General features: G+C 49.8%; 1 protein-coding gene across 2 annotated transcripts; it reads right to left on the reverse strand.

Moving 5' to 3' along the window:
* Positions 1-770: 770 nt before the first annotated feature.
* On the reverse strand, positions 771-9,742 carry LOC102932721 (tubulin alpha-3 chain-like). 2 transcript variants are annotated; one of them, XM_043520992.1, is made up of 4 exons: positions 9,645-9,742; positions 3,447-3,669; positions 2,915-3,063; positions 771-1,960 (listed from the first exon to the last, which is right to left on the reverse strand). In XM_043520992.1, exons 1-4 carry the CDS (start codon positions 9,645-9,647, stop codon positions 977-979), a joined length of 1,359 nt encoding a protein of 452 aa, XP_043376927.1. In that variant the 5' UTR covers positions 9,648-9,742; the 3' UTR covers positions 771-976. The 2 variants fall into 2 exon arrangements, with proteins under 2 accessions (XP_043376927.1, XP_037745311.1); XM_037889383.2 differs by lacking the exon at positions 9,645-9,742 and having other exon boundaries at positions 3,447-3,675.
* Between the last annotated feature and the right edge of the window lie 8,367 nt (positions 9,743-18,109).

Raw genomic sequence — 18,109 nt, forward strand, 5'->3', positions numbered from 1 at the left:
AGGGCATGGAGAACTGGACAGAACGTCTCCGCATGCACTGCAGGGAGTAGCCTGCCGAGGGTGATGAGGAAAGACCAGCAAAGTCTTTCCCCAGCTTTAGTGCTGATGATTCCAGGATCACATTGCACAACTGGCTGGAAACAAAACAAAAAAACCCAAAACACACAAAAACCTAAGGCCAAATTCTCCTCTACTATTCCAGTCTGTAGCTGTAGTAATTCCAACCAGCAAGGGAGTCACTCCCCAGTCACAGTGGGAGGAGTAGAAGTTGGGGCTTATTTTGTTTGTTAGACTAAGAGGGTATTACTAACTTCGCTTTCCCATGGAGAGAGGAGAGCCCCAGGGTTGGTTTAGGATCAGATTGCTGACTGCTACTTATCCCCTTCTCTAAGGGTTTCTAAACACCTAGATGTGATTTGGTACCCTGGGATATTTGGATGCAATATACTTAGACATCTGTAAGTTTCTTCCTCATGAACCTAGTGGTTGATTCAAATTTTCAGAATCTGAGTTCAGGGGAAGGAGTTAATCCAGGCAGCTATATCTGACACTCCCATGTGCTTAACTTCAGACTAGAAGAGGGTCCCTGGCTGCCCAAAACCTACCATATCCACTACCAGCTGTAATAGATGCAGAAACTCAGCACCTGAAAAAGGTCAGGTCATTTATAATCTTGTACTAGGAGTTATGCAAAAGCCTGAGTGTGGATACTGACTGTTAGAATTCCCACCTCCAGGTTTTGCCAGAATTAGCTGAATGAGAGAGAGGAGTTTGCAGTTAAGAATTTATTCCTGCAGCTCAGGTTCAAACAACTGGCAAGCAGAAGACCTGACACATGCAAACTACTTCCAGAAGTTACAGCATGAAAGAGGGTAGTGTGTTCAATGATGCATTGAGAAGCAGACTGCAAGTGACCCTAGATACATCTGGCCCATGAAAGGAACAGCATGGTGATGCTAATGCCTAGAACAAGGGTTTAATAATCTTCTCCCTCCTCCACCTCCTCATCCCCATCTGCAGAGTCCCTGCCGACTTCCTCATAGTCCTTCTCGAGAGCGGCCATGTCCTCCCTGGCTTCAGAGAACTCCCCCTCCTCCATCCCCTCCCCCACATACCAATGCACAAAGGCCCGTTTCGCGTACATCAGGTCAAACTTGTGATCCAGCCGGGCCCAGGCTTCTGCAATAGCCGTGGTGTTGCTCAGCATGCAGACGGCCCGCTGCACTTTAGCCAGGTCTCCCCCCGGCACCACTGTGGGGGGCTGGTAATTGATGCCCACCTTAAACCCAGTTGGGCACCAGTCCACAAACTGGATGGACCTCCTGGTTTTGACGGCTGCTATAGCCGCATTCACATCCTTGGGCACCACATCCCCCCGGTACAGCAGGCAGCAAGCCATGTATTTGCCTCGGCGAGGGTCACATTTCACCATCTGGTTGGAGAACTCAAAGCAAGCATTGGTGATTTCAGGCACCGAGAGCTGCTCGTGGTAGGCTCTCTCTGCAGAGACTATGGGGGCATAGGTAGTGAGGGGGAAGTGTATGCGCGGATAAGGCACCAAATTAGTTTGGAATTCAGTGAGATCCACATTCAAGGCACCATCAAACCTCAGGGAAGCAGTGATGGAGGACACTATCTGGGCTATCAGCCTGTTCAGGTTGGTGTAGGAGGGACGCTCGATATTGAGGTTCCGGTTGCAGATGTCGTAAATGGCCTCGTTGTCCACCATGAAAGAACAGTCTGAGTGCTCCAGCGTGGTGTGGGTGGTCAGGATGGAATTGTAGGGTTCCACCACCGCAGTGGAGACCCGTGGGGCAGGGTACACCGAGAACTCCAGCTTGGACTTCTTCCCAAACTCCACTGAGAGACGCTCCATCAAGAGGGACGTGAATCCAGAGCCTGTGCCTCCTCCAAAGCTGTGGAAGACCAGGAACCCTTGAAGGCCACTGCACTGGTCAGCCTGCACAGGGAGAGAGGACATTGAACTAGTGTTGGTCATGCTACTCATACTGGGTCCCCTCTTCCTTTCCATCACCATCCAGACATCAGCTACTTAACATGTGACTATGATTTGATAACAGAAGGTCTGTGTGTAATGATGTATAAATACAAAAATCAGAAGTAGTTTGTAATGACAACCTGTTGGGGAACTGAAGATTGCTGGATGTCAGTATGAGACCTCCCAAAACAGCACCCACATAATATTGGTGGAAGATTTTATTGAATAAGTAAAACATAACCCCTGTACCAAGCAAGCAAGATGCTGGTTCATGAGTCAGCTTGAGGATTTCCTCCCCTCCGAAGAATGAGCCCAGTCAGCATTCACTGAATTACAGCCTTGGTGCTAGATTCCCATACAACAGCTGGGTGGGCAAATGCCATTACAGCTTGCCATCGTGGCTGGTCTATTCTTGGGTTGCTCTTCCACTGACAATTCCAGCTACAAAACCCCAAACACAACAATCACATGGGAGCAAGTTACAATTATTCCTCAACTGTCAGCCAGAGGTAGACTTTCAAGCTATCTAGCCCATGAGAGGCTGGTGCCTGACAGCACTAAACCTGCTCATGAATGAGCAGCTGTCTTTCAGTAAGATTACCAGTGCTAGAGGAGTATTTGAGAAGCCCCCACACGGAGTTCTATTTCTAGGCTAACTACAGGAAGAGCAAGTCAAGGCTTTGCCTCCTTATACCAGGAGTGATTGGCCTTGTGGGTGCTGTATTTAGCTCCCCTCAGCGAGCTAAGAGGCCATTAGGGGAGCTTGGCATGAAGAAAATCCCTGGACTGAAGTTCTACCTACTCCCCAACACTCCTGTTAAGTCCCTCATCCCTCTCACCAGCATTATTCCTGTCCGGTTTAGATGGGGTGCAGTCCCTTCAACTTCTGTAAGGAAAAGGAGTTTGCCCACTTACCATTTTACGAGTCCTATCAATCACAGGATCTATGATTTCCTTCCCAATGGTGTAGTGGCCACGGGCATAGTTGTTGGCAGCATCCTCCTTGCCACTGATCAGCTGCTCAGGATGGAACAGGGAGCGGTAGGTCCCAGTTCGGATCTCATCTGTAAGGAAGGAGGGGGTCATGAACACCTTCAGGGCCTCAGCTTCAGAGCTGTGATTTAGTCAAAGTTTTACTGTAAAGCATGTTCCAGGGTCTGTCATACCCACACTCAGTCAACAGCAAGGCACTAAGGCCCAGATCCACAAGGTACCTGGGCTCCTAATTTCCATGGAAACCAACAGAAGTTAGGAGACTAACCAGCTTTGTGGATCTGGGCTCAAACACAGGTTTATCACCAAACGCTGGGTTATCTGCGGTAAGAGCACCCTGTTAGAAGCCATTGAGAAGTGGAGAGGATGGTTGTGTTTTCCCCCCCTCTTCCCAGCAGGTCAGTGATTGAAACTCAAAGACGGGATCTGGTCTAGGCAGATTCCGGTGTCTTACCAATGACTGTGGGTTCCAGGTCTATGAACAGTGCTCTGGGCACATGCTTCCCTGACCCAGTCTCGCTGAAGAAGGTCCCAAAGGAAGAATCAGCTTGCCCCAAGGACTTCTCCAAACAGATTATTCCATTTGGCTGGATCCCATGCTCCAGACAGTACAGCTCCCAGCAGGCATTGCCCATCTGCACGCCGGCCTGGCCAATGTGGACAGAAATACACTCCCGCTGCATGGGGGAAGAGGCACACAAAGAAGTTGCATCTATGAAACGGTGGCTTTACTGGCTGATTCAGTCCGTGTTTCATGCCTAGAAATAGGGAGCCAGGTCACTCGACTTCCATCCCTGCTCAGAGCTACAGTGGGAATCAAAAGCAACTTGGGCCTGGGGAGGTTCATCCATCTAGTCACATTTCCCAGGAGTGACCGATGGGCTCAATTTCCAGCTGTTAAACTACAGCCTTGTTCTATGTGCACAGCCCTGTTAAGCAACATTAAACCAGGATCACCAGATCCAGAGACAAGCAGGGCTTTAGCTTGGTTACTGGACAGAGCTACCATCCAGGCTACCGTATGACGGGGAGCCAGGTCTAACCATTGTTCTCGAACAGCCAGGCCCAAGGCTAGAAGGTGATTTAAGACAGTTTTCTTATTTCTAGTGAGGTATATGTATGGTTCAGTGCAGTCTGAGCTGCTAGAGTGGAAAACCCCCTGGCCTTAGGGTTTGAATGGCAAAGGGAATTCCAGTATTGAAGATCTGGTTGGTGCCACATGCCTAAGACTAGCCCATTTTCAGGACTGGGCTGCAAGATGAAGGCAGAGCAGCTGAGTCTTGGCCAGATTCGGCCTGATGACACCATGCAATGTTTTAAATACACATGTTATTGCAGCATGAGAGACACCAGACGCTGGACTGGAGCCCAGTCAGAGCAGTTATCCGAGCAGCCAATCTAAACTAAAATCATCTGAGTCCTGTTCCTTGTGTGTTTTGAGATTCTTCTTCAAACTGGTGGGGGCTGGGGAATTAAGTTTACTATTGTGAGTCCTGCAGAGCCAGTAGTTCTGGAAGAGAAATTAACTTTTTCCTGCCGTAATGAGAACCATCAACAATCCAGTTCTTCCCTCTGTTACCTACTGTAGTCACAAAAAGAAAAGGAGGACTTGTGGCACCTTAGAGACTAACCAATTTATCTAAGCATAAGCTTTCGTGAGCTACAGCTCACTTCAGCATCTGATGAAGTGAGCTGTAGCTCACAAAAGCTTATGCTCAAATAAATTTAGTTAGTCTCTAAGGTGCCACAAGTCCTCCTTTTCTTTTTGTGAACACAGACTAACGGCTGCTACTCTGAAACCTACTGCATATGGAGACCTATTGCAGGGCATGAACACAAGGGGGCAGACTTGGTGTGGAAGCTTTAACTATGCATTAAACTTCAGGGTATGAAAACTGCAACTGTAGAGAACCATCAATGGAACGATGTTGTGGTGGGAGTCTGCTATAGACCACTGGACCAGTTTTTCTTCCCGCAACTAACAGACGTTACTAGATCACAGGCCCTGGTTCTCATGGGAGACTTCAATCACCCTGATATCTGCTGGGAGAGCAATACAGGGGTGCACAGACAATCCAGAAGTTTTTGGAAAGTGTAGGGGACAATTTCCTGGTGCAAGTGCTGGAGGAACCAACTAGGGGCGGAGCTCTTCTTGACCTGCTGCTCACAAACCAGGAAGAATTAGTAGGGGAAGCAAAAGTGGATGGGAACCTGGGAGGCACTGACCATGAGATGGTAAGTTTCAGGATCCTGACACAGGGAATAAAGGAAAGCAGCAGACTATGGACCTTGGACTTCAGAAAATCAGACTGACTCCCTCAGGAACTGATGGGCAGGATCCCCTGGGAGAACATCATGAGGGGGAAAGGAGTCCAGGAGAGCTGGCTGTATTTTAAAGAATCCTTATTGAGGTTACAGGGACAAACCATCCCGATGTGTAGAAAGAATAGTAAATATGGCAGGTGACCAGCTTGGCTTCACAGTGAAATCCTTGCTGATCTTAAACACAAAAAAGAAGCTTACAAGACCTGGAAGTTTGGACAAATGACCAGGGAAGAGTATAAAAATATTGCTTGGGCATGCGGGAGTGAAATCAGGAAGGCCAAATCACACTAGGAGTTGCAGCTAGCAAGAGATGTTAAGAGTAACAAGAAGGGTTTCTTCAAGTATGTTAGCAACAAGAAGAAAGTCAAGAAAAGTGTGGGCCCCTTACTGAATGGGGGAGGCAACCTAGTGACAGAGGACGTGGAAAGAGCTAATGTACTCAATGCTTTTTTTGCCTCTGTCTTCATGAACAAGGTCAGCTCCCAGACTGCTGCACTGGGCAGCACAGCATGGGGAGGAGGTGACCAGCTCTCTGTGGAGAAAGAAGTGGTTCGGGACTATTTAGAAGTGGTTCAGGACGAGCACAAGTCCGTGGGGCCAGATGTGCTGCATCCGAGAGTGCTAAAGGAGTTGGCGGATGTTTGAAAACTCATGGCGATCGGGGGAAGTCCCAGACGACTGGAAAAAGGCTAATGTAGTGCCCATCTTTAAAAAAGGGAAGGAGGCGGCTCCGGGGAACTACAGGCCAGTCAGCCTCACCTCAGTCCCTGGAAAACAAATCATGGAGCAGGTCCTCAAGGAATCAATTCTGAAGCAGTTAGAGGAGAGGAAAGTGATCAGGAACAGTTAGCATGGATTCACCAAGGGCAAGTCATGCCTGACTAACCTAATCGCCTTATATGATGAGATAACTGGCTCTGTGGATGAAGGGAAAGCAGTGGACATGTTGTTCCTTGACTTCAGCAAAGCTTTTGACAGTCTCCCACAGTATTCTTGCCAGCAAGTTAAAGAAGTATGGTCTAGATGAATGGACTATAAGGTGGATAGAAAGCTGGCTAGATCGTCGGGCTCAACGGGGAGTGATGAATGGCTCCATGTCTAGTTGGCAGCCAGTATCAAGCGGAGTGCCCCAAGGGTCGGTCCTGGGGCTGGTTTTGTTCAATATCTTCATAAATGATCTGGAGGATGGTGTGCATTGCACCCTCAGCAAGTCTGCAGATGAGGTTAACTGGGAGGAGAGGTAGATACGCTGGAGGGCAGGGATAGGATACAGAGTGACCTAGACAAATTAGAGGATTGGTCCAAAAGAAATCTGATGAGGTTCAACAGGGACAAGTGCAGAGTCCTGCACTTAGGATGGAAGAATCCCATGCACCGCTACAGACTAGGGACCAAATGGCTAGGCAGCAGTTCTTGGCAACAAGGGCACATTGTTGACCAATATCCAGCTTCATGTCCACTGTAACCCCTAGGTCCTTTTCTGCAAAAGGCCAATGGCATTTTGGGATATACAAGTAGGGGCATTGCCAGCAGATCGAGGGACATGATCGTTCCCCTCTATTCGACACTGGTGAGGCCTCATCTGGAGTACTGTGTCCAGTTTTGGGCCCCACACTACAAGAATGTGGAAAAATTGGAAAGAGTCCAGTGGATGGCAACAAAAATGATGAGGAGAGGCTGAGGGAACTGGATTGTTTAGTCTGCGGAAGAAAAGAATGAGGGGGGGATTTGATAACTGGTTTCAACTACCTGAAGGGGAGTTCCAAAGAGGATGGATCTAGACTGTTCTCAGTGGTAGCAGATGACAGAACCAGGAGTAATGGTCTCAAGTTGCAGGTTTCGGTTGGATATTAGGAAAAATTTTCACTAGGAGGGTGGTGAAACACTGGAATGAGTTACCTAGGGAGGTGGTGGAATCTCCTTCCTTTGAAGTTTAAGGTCAGGCTTGACAAAGCCCTGGCTGGGATGATTTAGTTGGGGATTGGTCCTGCTTTGAGCAGGGGGTTGGACTAGATACCTCCTGAGGTCCCTTCCAACCCTGATCTTCTATGATTCTATGAAGCCTTCCTGCAGCTGTGCTGGCTAAGAGGGACTGAGGCTATGTTGGTACAACTTACGTTGCTCTGGGGTGTGAATAAGCCACCTCTGAGCAGCATAAGTTACACCCACCTAAGCACCAGTGTGGGCAGCACTATGTCAGCAGGAGAGCTTCTCTTGCCCACATATCTACTGCTGCTCATTGTGGGGGTAGATGAATTAATTTGACGAGAGCTCTCTTCTGTTAGCTTAGAGTGGCTGTGCTAGAGAGTTTACAGCAGCTGCACGGCAATAAGCTTTGTAGCATAGCCATAGCCTCAGTCTGCTCAGCGTTAAGGTCATCCTGAAGTGAGGGAAAACAAGCAGTGCCTCGTCACAGGAGCCTACCATCAATCCAGACTTGGATGCCTTTATGTTTAAGCTAGATCAGCCAACTTCTCCCTTCAGGGGGATGGGGATCAAGCTATTTACTAGCTTAAAATTCAGCTTTTAGGGAATTTCCAGTTTAGGGAAATATTCAGATGAGACAATTGGCTCCATAGGCATGTAAACAGTTTAGATTCAGTAGAGAAATTTACACAGGACTAAGACAGGAGTAGAAGCATCAGTAATTGGGGCTTGTCACTCCAGACAGACTAGCAGAACTACCAGCTCCGTAATGCAGAGTCAGAAGGATCGTGACAGCTATAATGTGGGCTGATCAGAGCAGCGGCTGGTCTAGTAACTGCCAGGCATATTAATGGTATTCTAACTACTTAGTTTCTTATACTAGAAATAGACTGAACACAAGATTAAGAGACAGGAACTCAATTCTAAGTCCAGAAAGGACCACGGTGATCTTCTAGTCTGACCTCCTAGCTAGTACAGGGCATAAAACTTCCCCAAAGTCATTCCTAAATGAGGTCCTAAGAATGCTTCATTATCCCCATTTCACAGAGGGGAAGGGACTTGCTCAAAGTCATCCAGCAGGCCTGTGGCAGAGCCAGGAATAGAATCCAGGTCTCTCAAGTCCCAGACCAGTGCTCCATCCACTAGGCCACAGTTTCACAGACTTCATTCCACCACAACCCCCTTCTGGCAGCAAAGATTACTACCAGACCCCAGGGAGGGGGACCAAAGCCAGAGCCCCTCTGCCTTGCGGGATGCCAAAGCTTGATTGCTTCGGCCCTGGGTGGTGGGGCTTGGACCTTGGCTTCAGCCCTGAGCCCCAACAAGTTTAAGGACAGCCTTGGTGACCCCATTAAAACAGGATCCCGACCCACTTTGGGGTCCCAACCCACAGTTTGAGAACTTTTGCACTAGGACACACTGCCTCTAGCGACACCATTTAATTCCAGCTTGACCACTAAGAACCTGCCTGAGTTAATGCTACATTCACTGTCATACACTTGTCTCTCTCTGTAAGGCGGGAACATGCACCTCCCTCAGAATGGGGCTGGTTAGTTAATATTTGTGCAGAACTTCACAATCCTGAAGTAGACAGCTCAATTAATAGACCTATGTACAATCACAGCACCCTATCCACAGGGAAGCATTAAGGCAGGACAGGGCTACCAGTCATTACTCCCCAGTTAGAACCCAGCCTCTTAAGTGTTCTCCTGCATACACGCCCTGTCCCACACAGGGAACAATCCAGTTTGCAAGCGTTAAACTAAGCTGGTTGCTAGTCAGTCCATAGCTATCCCAGTTTAAGGAAACACTAGCACAGAGACCCACTCATTGGACTAGGAGGTTTTTACTGTTGACTTCAGTTAAAACAGAATCAATCCCTTTTGATAAGGGAAGTACCAGCCCCTTAGTCCGCCATAGACCAGATCTTCCCAGAGATCAGTCCCATTCAGGCATCAAGTTAAGCAGCTGAGTTTCCAAGAGGTCCTAACTGAGCTCTTTGGAAAATTCCACCCCCCACAGTGCTCCAGTTATTTGTCTTGCAGGAGTCTCTAGGAGCCTGACTTCACAGGCCAAACCCACCTTGCACTAGTTGTTGTACAAACACAAAACAAACAAAATGGTCCCTGCCCCCAGGGGGTCACAATACTTAGACTGTCAGCTCAGCAATCCTGAAATAAGTGCTAAGCTTTATTTAGCTACTGGAATAGGAGCAGAATTCTTTTAGGACAGGAGGGTAAAGGGCTTTAACAGCAGCTGTAGGTCCCCAGAAAACCCACCCCCGGTTTCACCAATAAGAGCAACCAAAGGAAAAGCTCCATGGGGATTCATTCACTTCCACTCCAGCATTGCAGCACAACTTATCTTTCAACACTTGCAACCCCCCATGTCACAAACTCACCATGCCAGTAACCTAACTCTCCCAGCTCCACACAAAACACCTTACAATCAGCCTAGCCCACTCCCAGCTTACTTATAGCCCCCTCTGCAAACAATCACAGCTGTGCAGAGGCAAGGGGTGTGTCTTAAAAGGACAGAGCTCATTTTCCAACCCATTGTTAACAGCATGGGGCTTGGTAGGGGTGCTACAGAGAAAGCCCTAAGACAGCTGTATAGCGGCCGGCATGTTCCCAGCTGGGGTGGAAGGATAGGATTTAACACCCAGTCTTCAATCATAAAAACAAGGAGTTACTTCACCTCAAATTCTCCAGCATGCTGCTGTTACTGTTATTTCCACTGCCGTGGTTCCTGGTGCCCCATGGTGTTGTCGAGCTATCTGTGTGTCTGTCTGAGGTACTCCCAGGGCACCCATTATCATAGTGTCTGAGGGCCTCACACTCGTTAATGTTTCAGAGTAGCAGCCATGTTAGTCTGTATTCGCAAAAAGAAAAGGAGTACTTGTGGCACCTTAGAGACTAACCAATTTATTTGAGCATAAGCTTTCGTGAGCTACAGCTCACTTCATCGGATGCATGTAGTGGAAAATACAGTGGGGAGATTTATATACACAGAGAACATGAAACAATGGGTGTTACCATACACACTGTAACGAGAGTGATCAGGTAATGTGAGCTATTACCTGCAGGAGAGTGGGGGGGGGGGGGAAACTTTTGTAGTGATAATCAAGGTGGGCCATTTCCAGCAGTTAACAAGAATGTCTGAGGAACAGTGTGTGGGGGGGAGGGAATAAACAAGGGGAAATAGTTTTACTTTGTGTATTGTTAACTGCTGGAAATGGCCCACCTTGATTATCACTACAAAAGTTTTTCTCCTCCCCCACACTCTCCTGCTGGTAATAGCTCACCTTACCTGATCACTCTCCTTACAGCGTGTATGGTAACACCCATTGTTTCATGTTCAGTGTGTATATAAATCGCCCCACTGTATTTTCCACTGCATGCATCCGATGAAGTGAGCTGTAGCTCACGAAAGCTCATGCTCAAATAAATTGGTTAGTCTCTAAGGTGCCACAAGTACTCGTTAATGTGTTTATCTTCATGCCCCCCCGGGAGGCAGGATAGTGTTATTATGCCCACGGTACGGGTGGGGAACTGAGGCACAGCGAGGCTAAGGCTTAGGGTTTTACCTGGACAGTCTGGGTTTTGGCTTCTGTATCTGGGCACCATTTAGGGTTGCCAGGTGCCTGGTTTTTGGGGACCCTGGCAACCCTTAAGGGTACCCGAACCAAACGTCCGGTTACTGCGGGGTGGGTGGAGGCGCTGGGTCATGAACCCACGCCAGCCCCTGCCTCCTACCTGCAGGCAGGCTCCTGGAGACAGTCCAGCGAGCCACACGGAGAGGAGGGCAGAGGAGTGAGCAGGGGGAGCATGGCCCTGGGGGAAGAGGGGAAAAAGGGGTGGGGCCTGGGGAAGAGGCAGATGGCAGTGGGGACTGGAGGGAAGAGGTGGAGGAGGGATGAGTCCTTGGGAGAAGAGGCTGAACAGGGGGTGGGACCTTGGGGGAAGAGGCAGGGCGGGGGGTTGGGGGGAAGAGGTGGAGGAGGGGCGGGACCTTGGGGGAAGCGGTAGGGCAGGGCGTGGGGGTTGGGGTTGGGGGGAAGAGGTGGAGCAGGGGCAGGACCTTGGGGGAAGCGGTAGGGCAGGGCGCGGGGTCTCGAGGGTCCAGTTACCAAAAATTAGAAGGTGGCAAGGCTACCAAGGCTCAGTTCCACAAAGGTATTTAGGCTCCTAGGTATTTAGGCCTTAAGCTGGGCCCAATGCCCGGTGCAGAAGGAGTTCGGTGTGGGGACGCTGAGCGTTGCTTTTAGGCACCTGGAAAAACCCCAGAATCCGCGCAGGCTGAGTTAGGCACCAGGCTCCGCACGAAATGCTCAGGGAGAGAGAAGGGCCTTCGAACGCAGCACGCTCGGCAGGAAGCCACCTAAGCCAGCCAACGGGAGACGCTGACCAGTCTCTAAGTGACTACATCTGGGCTGCAGGGAGGTGCCTGTCTCAGCTAGGGATTCACAGCTGGGAGCGCTCTTTGGAGTTAGGCGCCTCTGCAAGAGGCTGGAGGAGGGGGCAAAGGCAGAGCTCCCTGATCACTTTTAGCCCAGTGGTTTGGGTACTCGCCTGGGATGTGGGAGACCGCCCAGTTCAAGCCCCTCTCCATCTGAGGAGGTGAAGGGATTTGATCTGGGCTCTCCCACCGCTCAGGTGCGACCTCTGACCACTGGGCTATGGGGTATTCTGTTGCAGGGCTCCTGAATCTCTCCTGTTGGAGCTGTTCCACTGTGGACCAATAATTAAAGAGTCACTGGCGCAGGGGGCCTGGACCCCTGCGTCTCCCACCGCCTGGATGAGAGCTCGAACCCCTGGGCTATAGAGCCATTCTCACTCGCTTTTTCCCCTCCCCCAAATGACTCTTTCATTAGTTATCCACAGGGCAACAGCTTGTAGAGGAGAGGCTGCAGGAGCCCCACGTCTGAGTATTCCCATAGCCCAGTGGGCAGTGAATTCTCAAGCCAAGGGCCCCTGGAGGAAAGCTCTCCACCAGCAGCCCCCACTCTTTTATCCCCAGGAGTCTCCAGGTCCCTCCATTGCTTGCAAGTGCAGCAGTAACACACATGCAGTGGGGTGGGCCCCAATCCTGGAAGTGACGTCAGTGGAGTGCTGTGTGGGCTCTGAGGTTGACTTGCATGGAGCCTTGTTGGAGACAATGGAGCTCCCGGGTGTCTGTCCACATGGAGTCGCTGTCAGAATAGCGGCTTATGGGAGGTAAGTCCCAAACCACTGAATGATGACCTGTGCTCATTCAGTAGGAGTTTATTCCTGAGGGAATTCTGTGCCAAAAAATTAAAAATTCTGCACCAAAAGAAATAAAAATTCTGTGCACCGTATTTTAAAATTCTGCAAATTTTATTTGTCAATAAATATATGTGGAGGCTCCCATATGGCAGTGGGGAGCACAAGCCACTGGCTGCATGGAGATGGGACATGGGCTCGGCAATGAGGCTGCACCCAACCCTATCACAGCACTAGGGCCTGGCCTGGCCCAGAAACACTCCAGGGCTCTGCCCCTCCACGCCAGGCACATCAAGATTGCAAGCGAAAAGACAGAGCTTGCACACATGCCCAGCCCTGCCCCCTGATCCAGGTGTGGGGCAGGCAGGCAGGCCTAGCCTGGCACGATCCAAGTGTGACTGGGCTTAGTGGGGGGGATCCAGGTGTGGGGTGAAAGGGTTCTGTGTGGGGCAATCTGAGTGCGGGCAGCTCAGTGGGAGATCTGGATGCACAGGGACACTTTGATGGGTTCTGTGTGTAGGTGCCATGGGACTCTGCAGGGTGGTCCAGGTGAAGGTAGTTAGGGCTCAGCAGGGTGGGTCTGGGTGTCAGGATGATGGGGGATCAGTGGGGGGGTCTGGGTGCAGGGGCTCAGCGGGGAGGTCCAGGTGGTAGGGGAGTGGTGCTTGGTGGAGTGGGCGACTGTGTGCAGCTGGCTGGGGCTCAGTGGGGTGGAGGTCTGGGTGTGGTGGCTCGTCGGTAGGCTGACCAGATAGCAAGTGTGAAAAATCGGGACGGGGGTGGGGAGTAATAGGTGCCTACATAAGAAAAAACCCCAAATATCAGGCCTGTCCCTATAAAATTGGGACATTTGGTCACCCTACTCATCGGGGTGGTTCAGGTACAGGGGGTGGGGCTTGTCGGGGTGGGGGTTCAAATGCGGGGGTCTCAGCAGGGGTAGTCTGGGTGCAGGGGTACCCAGGGGTATGGATGCAGGGGGAAGGGGCTTGGCGGGATCCAAATGCAGGGTGGGTGGGGCTCAGCAGGGGAGTCCAAATGCTGGGGAAGGGGCTTGGCAGGAGGGTCGGAGTGCAGAGGGGAGGGGCTTGGCAGCAAGGTTGGGTGCAGTGGCTGAGGTTGGTTGGGTGGGGGTTTGGGTGCGGGTGTGGGGGACTCAGTGGGGGGTTTTGGGTGTGGGGGTGAGGCTCGGTGGGGGGATGGGTATGGGGGGGTCAGACGGATGGTGGCCGGTTGGATGAGGGAGCAGCTCCCCGTACAGAGACCCCTCCCCACGAGGCTCTGGAGCAATGGGAATAGGAAGCAGGGGCGGGTGCGGAGCTTCCTACAGTCAGGGAAGGTTTCTGGGTTTGAGTCTGACCTGGCCCCCACTGCTTCTTTCAGGGGAAGAGGAAGTCCCATCCTTCCCCATCGCCAGCCCAATTGAGACGAGCAGCTGATGCCGGTGCAGGGTAGGAGTGTCCGCAGCCCCTTCCTCCCCCTGCCCCCACCGCACTGATTTACCTCTCCGTCTGTTCCGGGTGCCCGAAATGATGCGCCCATGCTGCTGGGGAGGAACGCATGACCACTCTTGCAGCTTCCCTTTGCTTCCCAGTCAGAAGTCATTTTTCTGTGGGGAAGCAAAGAAATCTGCAGGGACATGAATTCTGTGCACGCGCAGTGGTGCAGAATTCCCCCAGGAGTGCTCGGAGTCGATGCCATGATAAGTAAAGTAGAGCAAAAGGTGTGGATGAAATTCCTTTTAGCAAATCGAATGGCGAGTTTGTTTCAATGCTGCTGCATTGATGTCTTGCATCAAACAAAATCCTTGAACCAGAATCCATAAACAAAGAAGAAGGAAAAAAGTCCCCAAGAGCAAGAGAGTAGAAAGGCCTACAAGTTATGGCCCCAGCCTTGCAAAGATTTATGGATGTGCTTAGCTTTACACACTTAAAAAAGTAAACTTAAGTGCACGCACAAAGTCTGTGTAGGTCGGGCCCAAGGCTCTGAACTGTGTAAAGCCACTGGAATAAACCCAACATGTGATTCTAGAAACTGTATGAAGTCACACACTGCCCTGACTGGAGGGAGGAAATAAAGAAACAGCTTTGGCCTCTGTCCACACTTCCAGCTATAAACTGACCAGGGTCAGCAACAGGTTTCTCTCGTGCTGCTTGGTGCAGAGATGAGTTGGATTCTCGCCATGGTGGTGAGTTTGCTGGTGTGTTCTATCTTAGTTTCTTTTTTCCTGCTCTAATGTTGTAACCGGATAGAAAGCACAAGTTAAAGAAGGGAAATATTTCCTCTTCAATGTCAGTGTTGTGTGACTTCCCGTCTGGCACGGAGTGACTAAGGAAGGGGCTGTATTATTCCTTTGTCTTACACTTGGCTTGTGTTCCTGTGAAGGTAGCTAGCTATATCCTGAGCTGTGTTTAAAAGCTTGGTTAGGTTTTTAAATCTATTCCATCTCTGAGAATGGGAACAGTTTTTTTAAAAACAGAAACAATTAACTCTTTACAGGCATTGCCCTGTCAGACTGACAGATTTCTGAGCTGCAAATGTTAACCTATTTGCTGCTTGAATTGAAGCTTTGACTCCAGCTAGTCTGGCATCTTGTACTTCAGCTGTTCCTGTCTGGCTTTGTGGGGAACAGTTGAAATCTGACGTGACAACCTGCCAAAAACTCTTCCGAACAACGTCCTAACTCTCAACGAACAAGCCACTGCTGTTCTCAATGGAAAACCCATTTTAAATCATGCTTATGGGGCTTGAGCTGTGGGGCTGTTTCATTGCTGTGTAGACTCGTGGACTCAGGCTGGAGCCCAGGCTCTAGGATCCTGCAAGGTTGAGGGTTGCAGCCGGAGTCCCTTGAGTCCGAGTCAGCTGGCATGGGCCAGCCACAGGGCTTTCTCTGCTTTGCAGACAGACCTTTACATGGTTAAAAAGGAGTTGAGCAGGGGGGCTGAGGATTTAGACGTAGGTGCCAAAGTCCCTTTGTGGATCTAGTCATTGGTCGAGGTCTAATTAACGACTACACTTTTTGTTAAAGAATGACAACTGCCATAAGAACATAAGAATGGCCAAACTGGGTTAGACCATCTAGCCCAGTGTCCTGTCTTTTGACAGCGGCCAGTGCCAGGTGCCCCAGAAGGAATGAACCGAACAGGTAATCATCAAGTGATCCATCCCCTGTCGCTCATTCCCAACTTCTGGCAAACAGAGGCTAGGGACACCCTTCCTGCCAATCCTGGCTAATAGCCATCGATAGACCTATCCTCCATGAATTTATCTAGTCCTTTTTGGAACCCTGTTATAGTTTTGGCCTCCACAACATCCTCTGGCAAGGAGTTCCACAGGTTGACTGTGCGTTGTGTGAAGTAATACTTCCTTTTCTTTGCTTTAAAGCTGCTGCCTATGAATATCATTTGGTGACCCTTAGTTCTTGTGTTATGAGAAGGAGTAAATAACACGTCCTTCCTTACTTTCTCCACACCAGTCATGAGTTTATAGACCTCTATCGTATCCCCTCTTAGCCGTCTCTTTTCCAAGCTGAAAATCTCAAATTTATTAATCTCTCCTCATACGGAAGCTGTTCCATACACCTAATCATTTTTGTTGCCCTTTTCTGAACCTCTTCCAAGTCCAGTCCAAGTTTTTGAGATGGGGCGACAACATCTGCACGCAGTATTCAAGATATGGGCGCACCATGGATTTATAGAGAGGCAACATGATATTTTCTGTCTTTTTCTCTATCCCTTTCTTAATGATTCCCAGCATTCTGTTCGCTGTCTTGACGGCCACTGCACTTTGAGTGGATGTTTTCAGAGAACTAGCCAGCACGACTCCAAGAGCTCTTTCTTGGCTGGTAAACCTGTTATGTTCCTGCCTTTCCTGGTATGTTTCCCATGCAACTCTGCTGGTTTAGGACAGAACTACAGCGACACAGCCTACAACTCCAGTTCACACTTGTGTTCCTGTGAGGGCAGGCGCATCCTGGAGGCCTGATTTCAGATATTTACCACCCGGGCGACAGCCTTCTAGATTTGAGGTGACGCTGTAACTGAGGCTGGCCTGGCACTGCTCCATGGATGTTTCATGAACCTACAGCGAACAAGTCCTCATATATCAAGCATCTGACCCTGCCACTAAGTAACCATATTTATTTAGCATCCAGTGGCTCCATTCTGGATCGGAGTCCCATTGTACCGTGTTCTGTATGACAGGACCATGCATGGTTCTTGTTTTAAGCAGCCTGTAATCCGAAGAAGGATAAGATGTGACCCTATGGGACAAGGGTCCAGTAATAAGATGAGGGTATGCAAGTAAGCATATATAAAGAAGAAGCACAGCTGGCCTGCTAAGTTATGTTAATCAAGAGGAGATTCTAATCACACACAGGCCATCTAACTCGCACTCATTAATCCTGAGAGTAAGTATAACTGAAGGTCTTCCATAGTAATCTTGGAAACTGCCCAGTTCATCCGTGTAACGACAGTGACCACTTGGAACTTTCAGCCTTGCCTTTCCTTAACTTGCACCCGGCATTATTCTCTTTAAAGGGTTACGTCCTTGCAGCTGCGAAGATTTCCAATGGCAATTGCTGATCTGGCAAATGCTGACGTGCCAGACATGTGTTTTACATTCCAACCTCTGATTCTGATGAGGTGTCACATGGTTCTGTCACTAGCTGGGAAGAACATCTTAAAATCTGATGTTAATAGTTCACCAGCAGTTGTCAGCGTAAGAAATCTCTTCAAACCCGGCACCTAGTGTTGCTAACATGACTTAGGTGACCAAAATTATTAGGACTTCCATGCTGCTGAGCTTTGATGCCCTCGCCTTCGGGGAGGGTATAAAGTTGGAACCAGGTATTTGGAGAGTTTTTAGTGTGTGCTCCTAATATGTGTGTCTCTTCCCCCATGGAGAGGGAGTGTACTTCTGTCCATACTGGCCAGGTCAGAGTGCTGATGGGCAATGCAGGCTGGGAGCTGTATTGCCTAGAACAGGTGATCCATCATCTGTTCAGAGAAATCCTGAAGGGCAAGCTGATTCTTCCTTAGGGACCTTCTCCAGTGAGACTGGATCGGGAAAGCATGTGCCCAGAGCACTGTTCATGGACCTGGACCCCACGGTCATTGGGAATGCATAGCAACTCTGTGAGAATAGGCCTCTTGCTCACAAGCTGGGTAGATGGGAAGAAGGTGACTTTGCCATTTCTGTGTAGATCAGAGAAGAGAACTCGTAAATTCGGATAGCCAGCAGTTAGAGCTCGGTTCTACAATAGTGCCTCTTATGTAAGCTTGGCACCTAAAGAAGATGTGGTCAAACCTGTCTAGACCATTTGATGAACAATTTTGAAGCTGATAGTGAAGGCACAACCCCATTCTCCCTTACAGATTAAATCTGAACTGGGACCTAGCGCTCACTGTTCCACCCCGAGCTGCTCATCACTGGCAAGGAGAATGCTGCCAATATATATGCCCAGCATAGGCGCTGACTCCGTGGGTGCTCCAGGGCTGGAGCACCCACGGGGAAAAATTGGTGGGTGCTCTGCACCCAGCGGCAGCTGCCTGCCCCGCCCCAGCTCACCTCCGCTCCGCCACTGCCTCCTCTCCTGAACGCGCCATGTCCCCACTTCTCCCCCTAG

Source organism: Chelonia mydas, chromosome 1, assembly GCF_015237465.2.
Source record: "Chelonia mydas isolate rCheMyd1 chromosome 1, rCheMyd1.pri.v2, whole genome shotgun sequence".
Classification (NCBI taxonomy): domain Eukaryota; kingdom Metazoa; phylum Chordata; order Testudines; family Cheloniidae; genus Chelonia; species Chelonia mydas.

Excerpts from the sequence above, each read along its gene's own strand:
- LOC102932721 (XM_037889383.2), bottom strand. The coding sequence starts at position 3,675 with ATGCAGCGGGAGTGTATTTCTGTCCACATTGGCCAGGCCGGCGTGCAG. Across the intron at positions 3,064-3,446 it reads CCTGGAACCCACAGTCATTG|ATGAGATCCGAACTGGGACC; the intron begins GTAAGACACCGG and ends CCTTCCTTACAG. Across the intron at positions 1,961-2,914 it reads TTGATAGGACTCGTAAAATG|GCTGACCAGTGCAGTGGCCT; the intron begins GTAAGTGGGCAA and ends CTCCCTGTGCAG.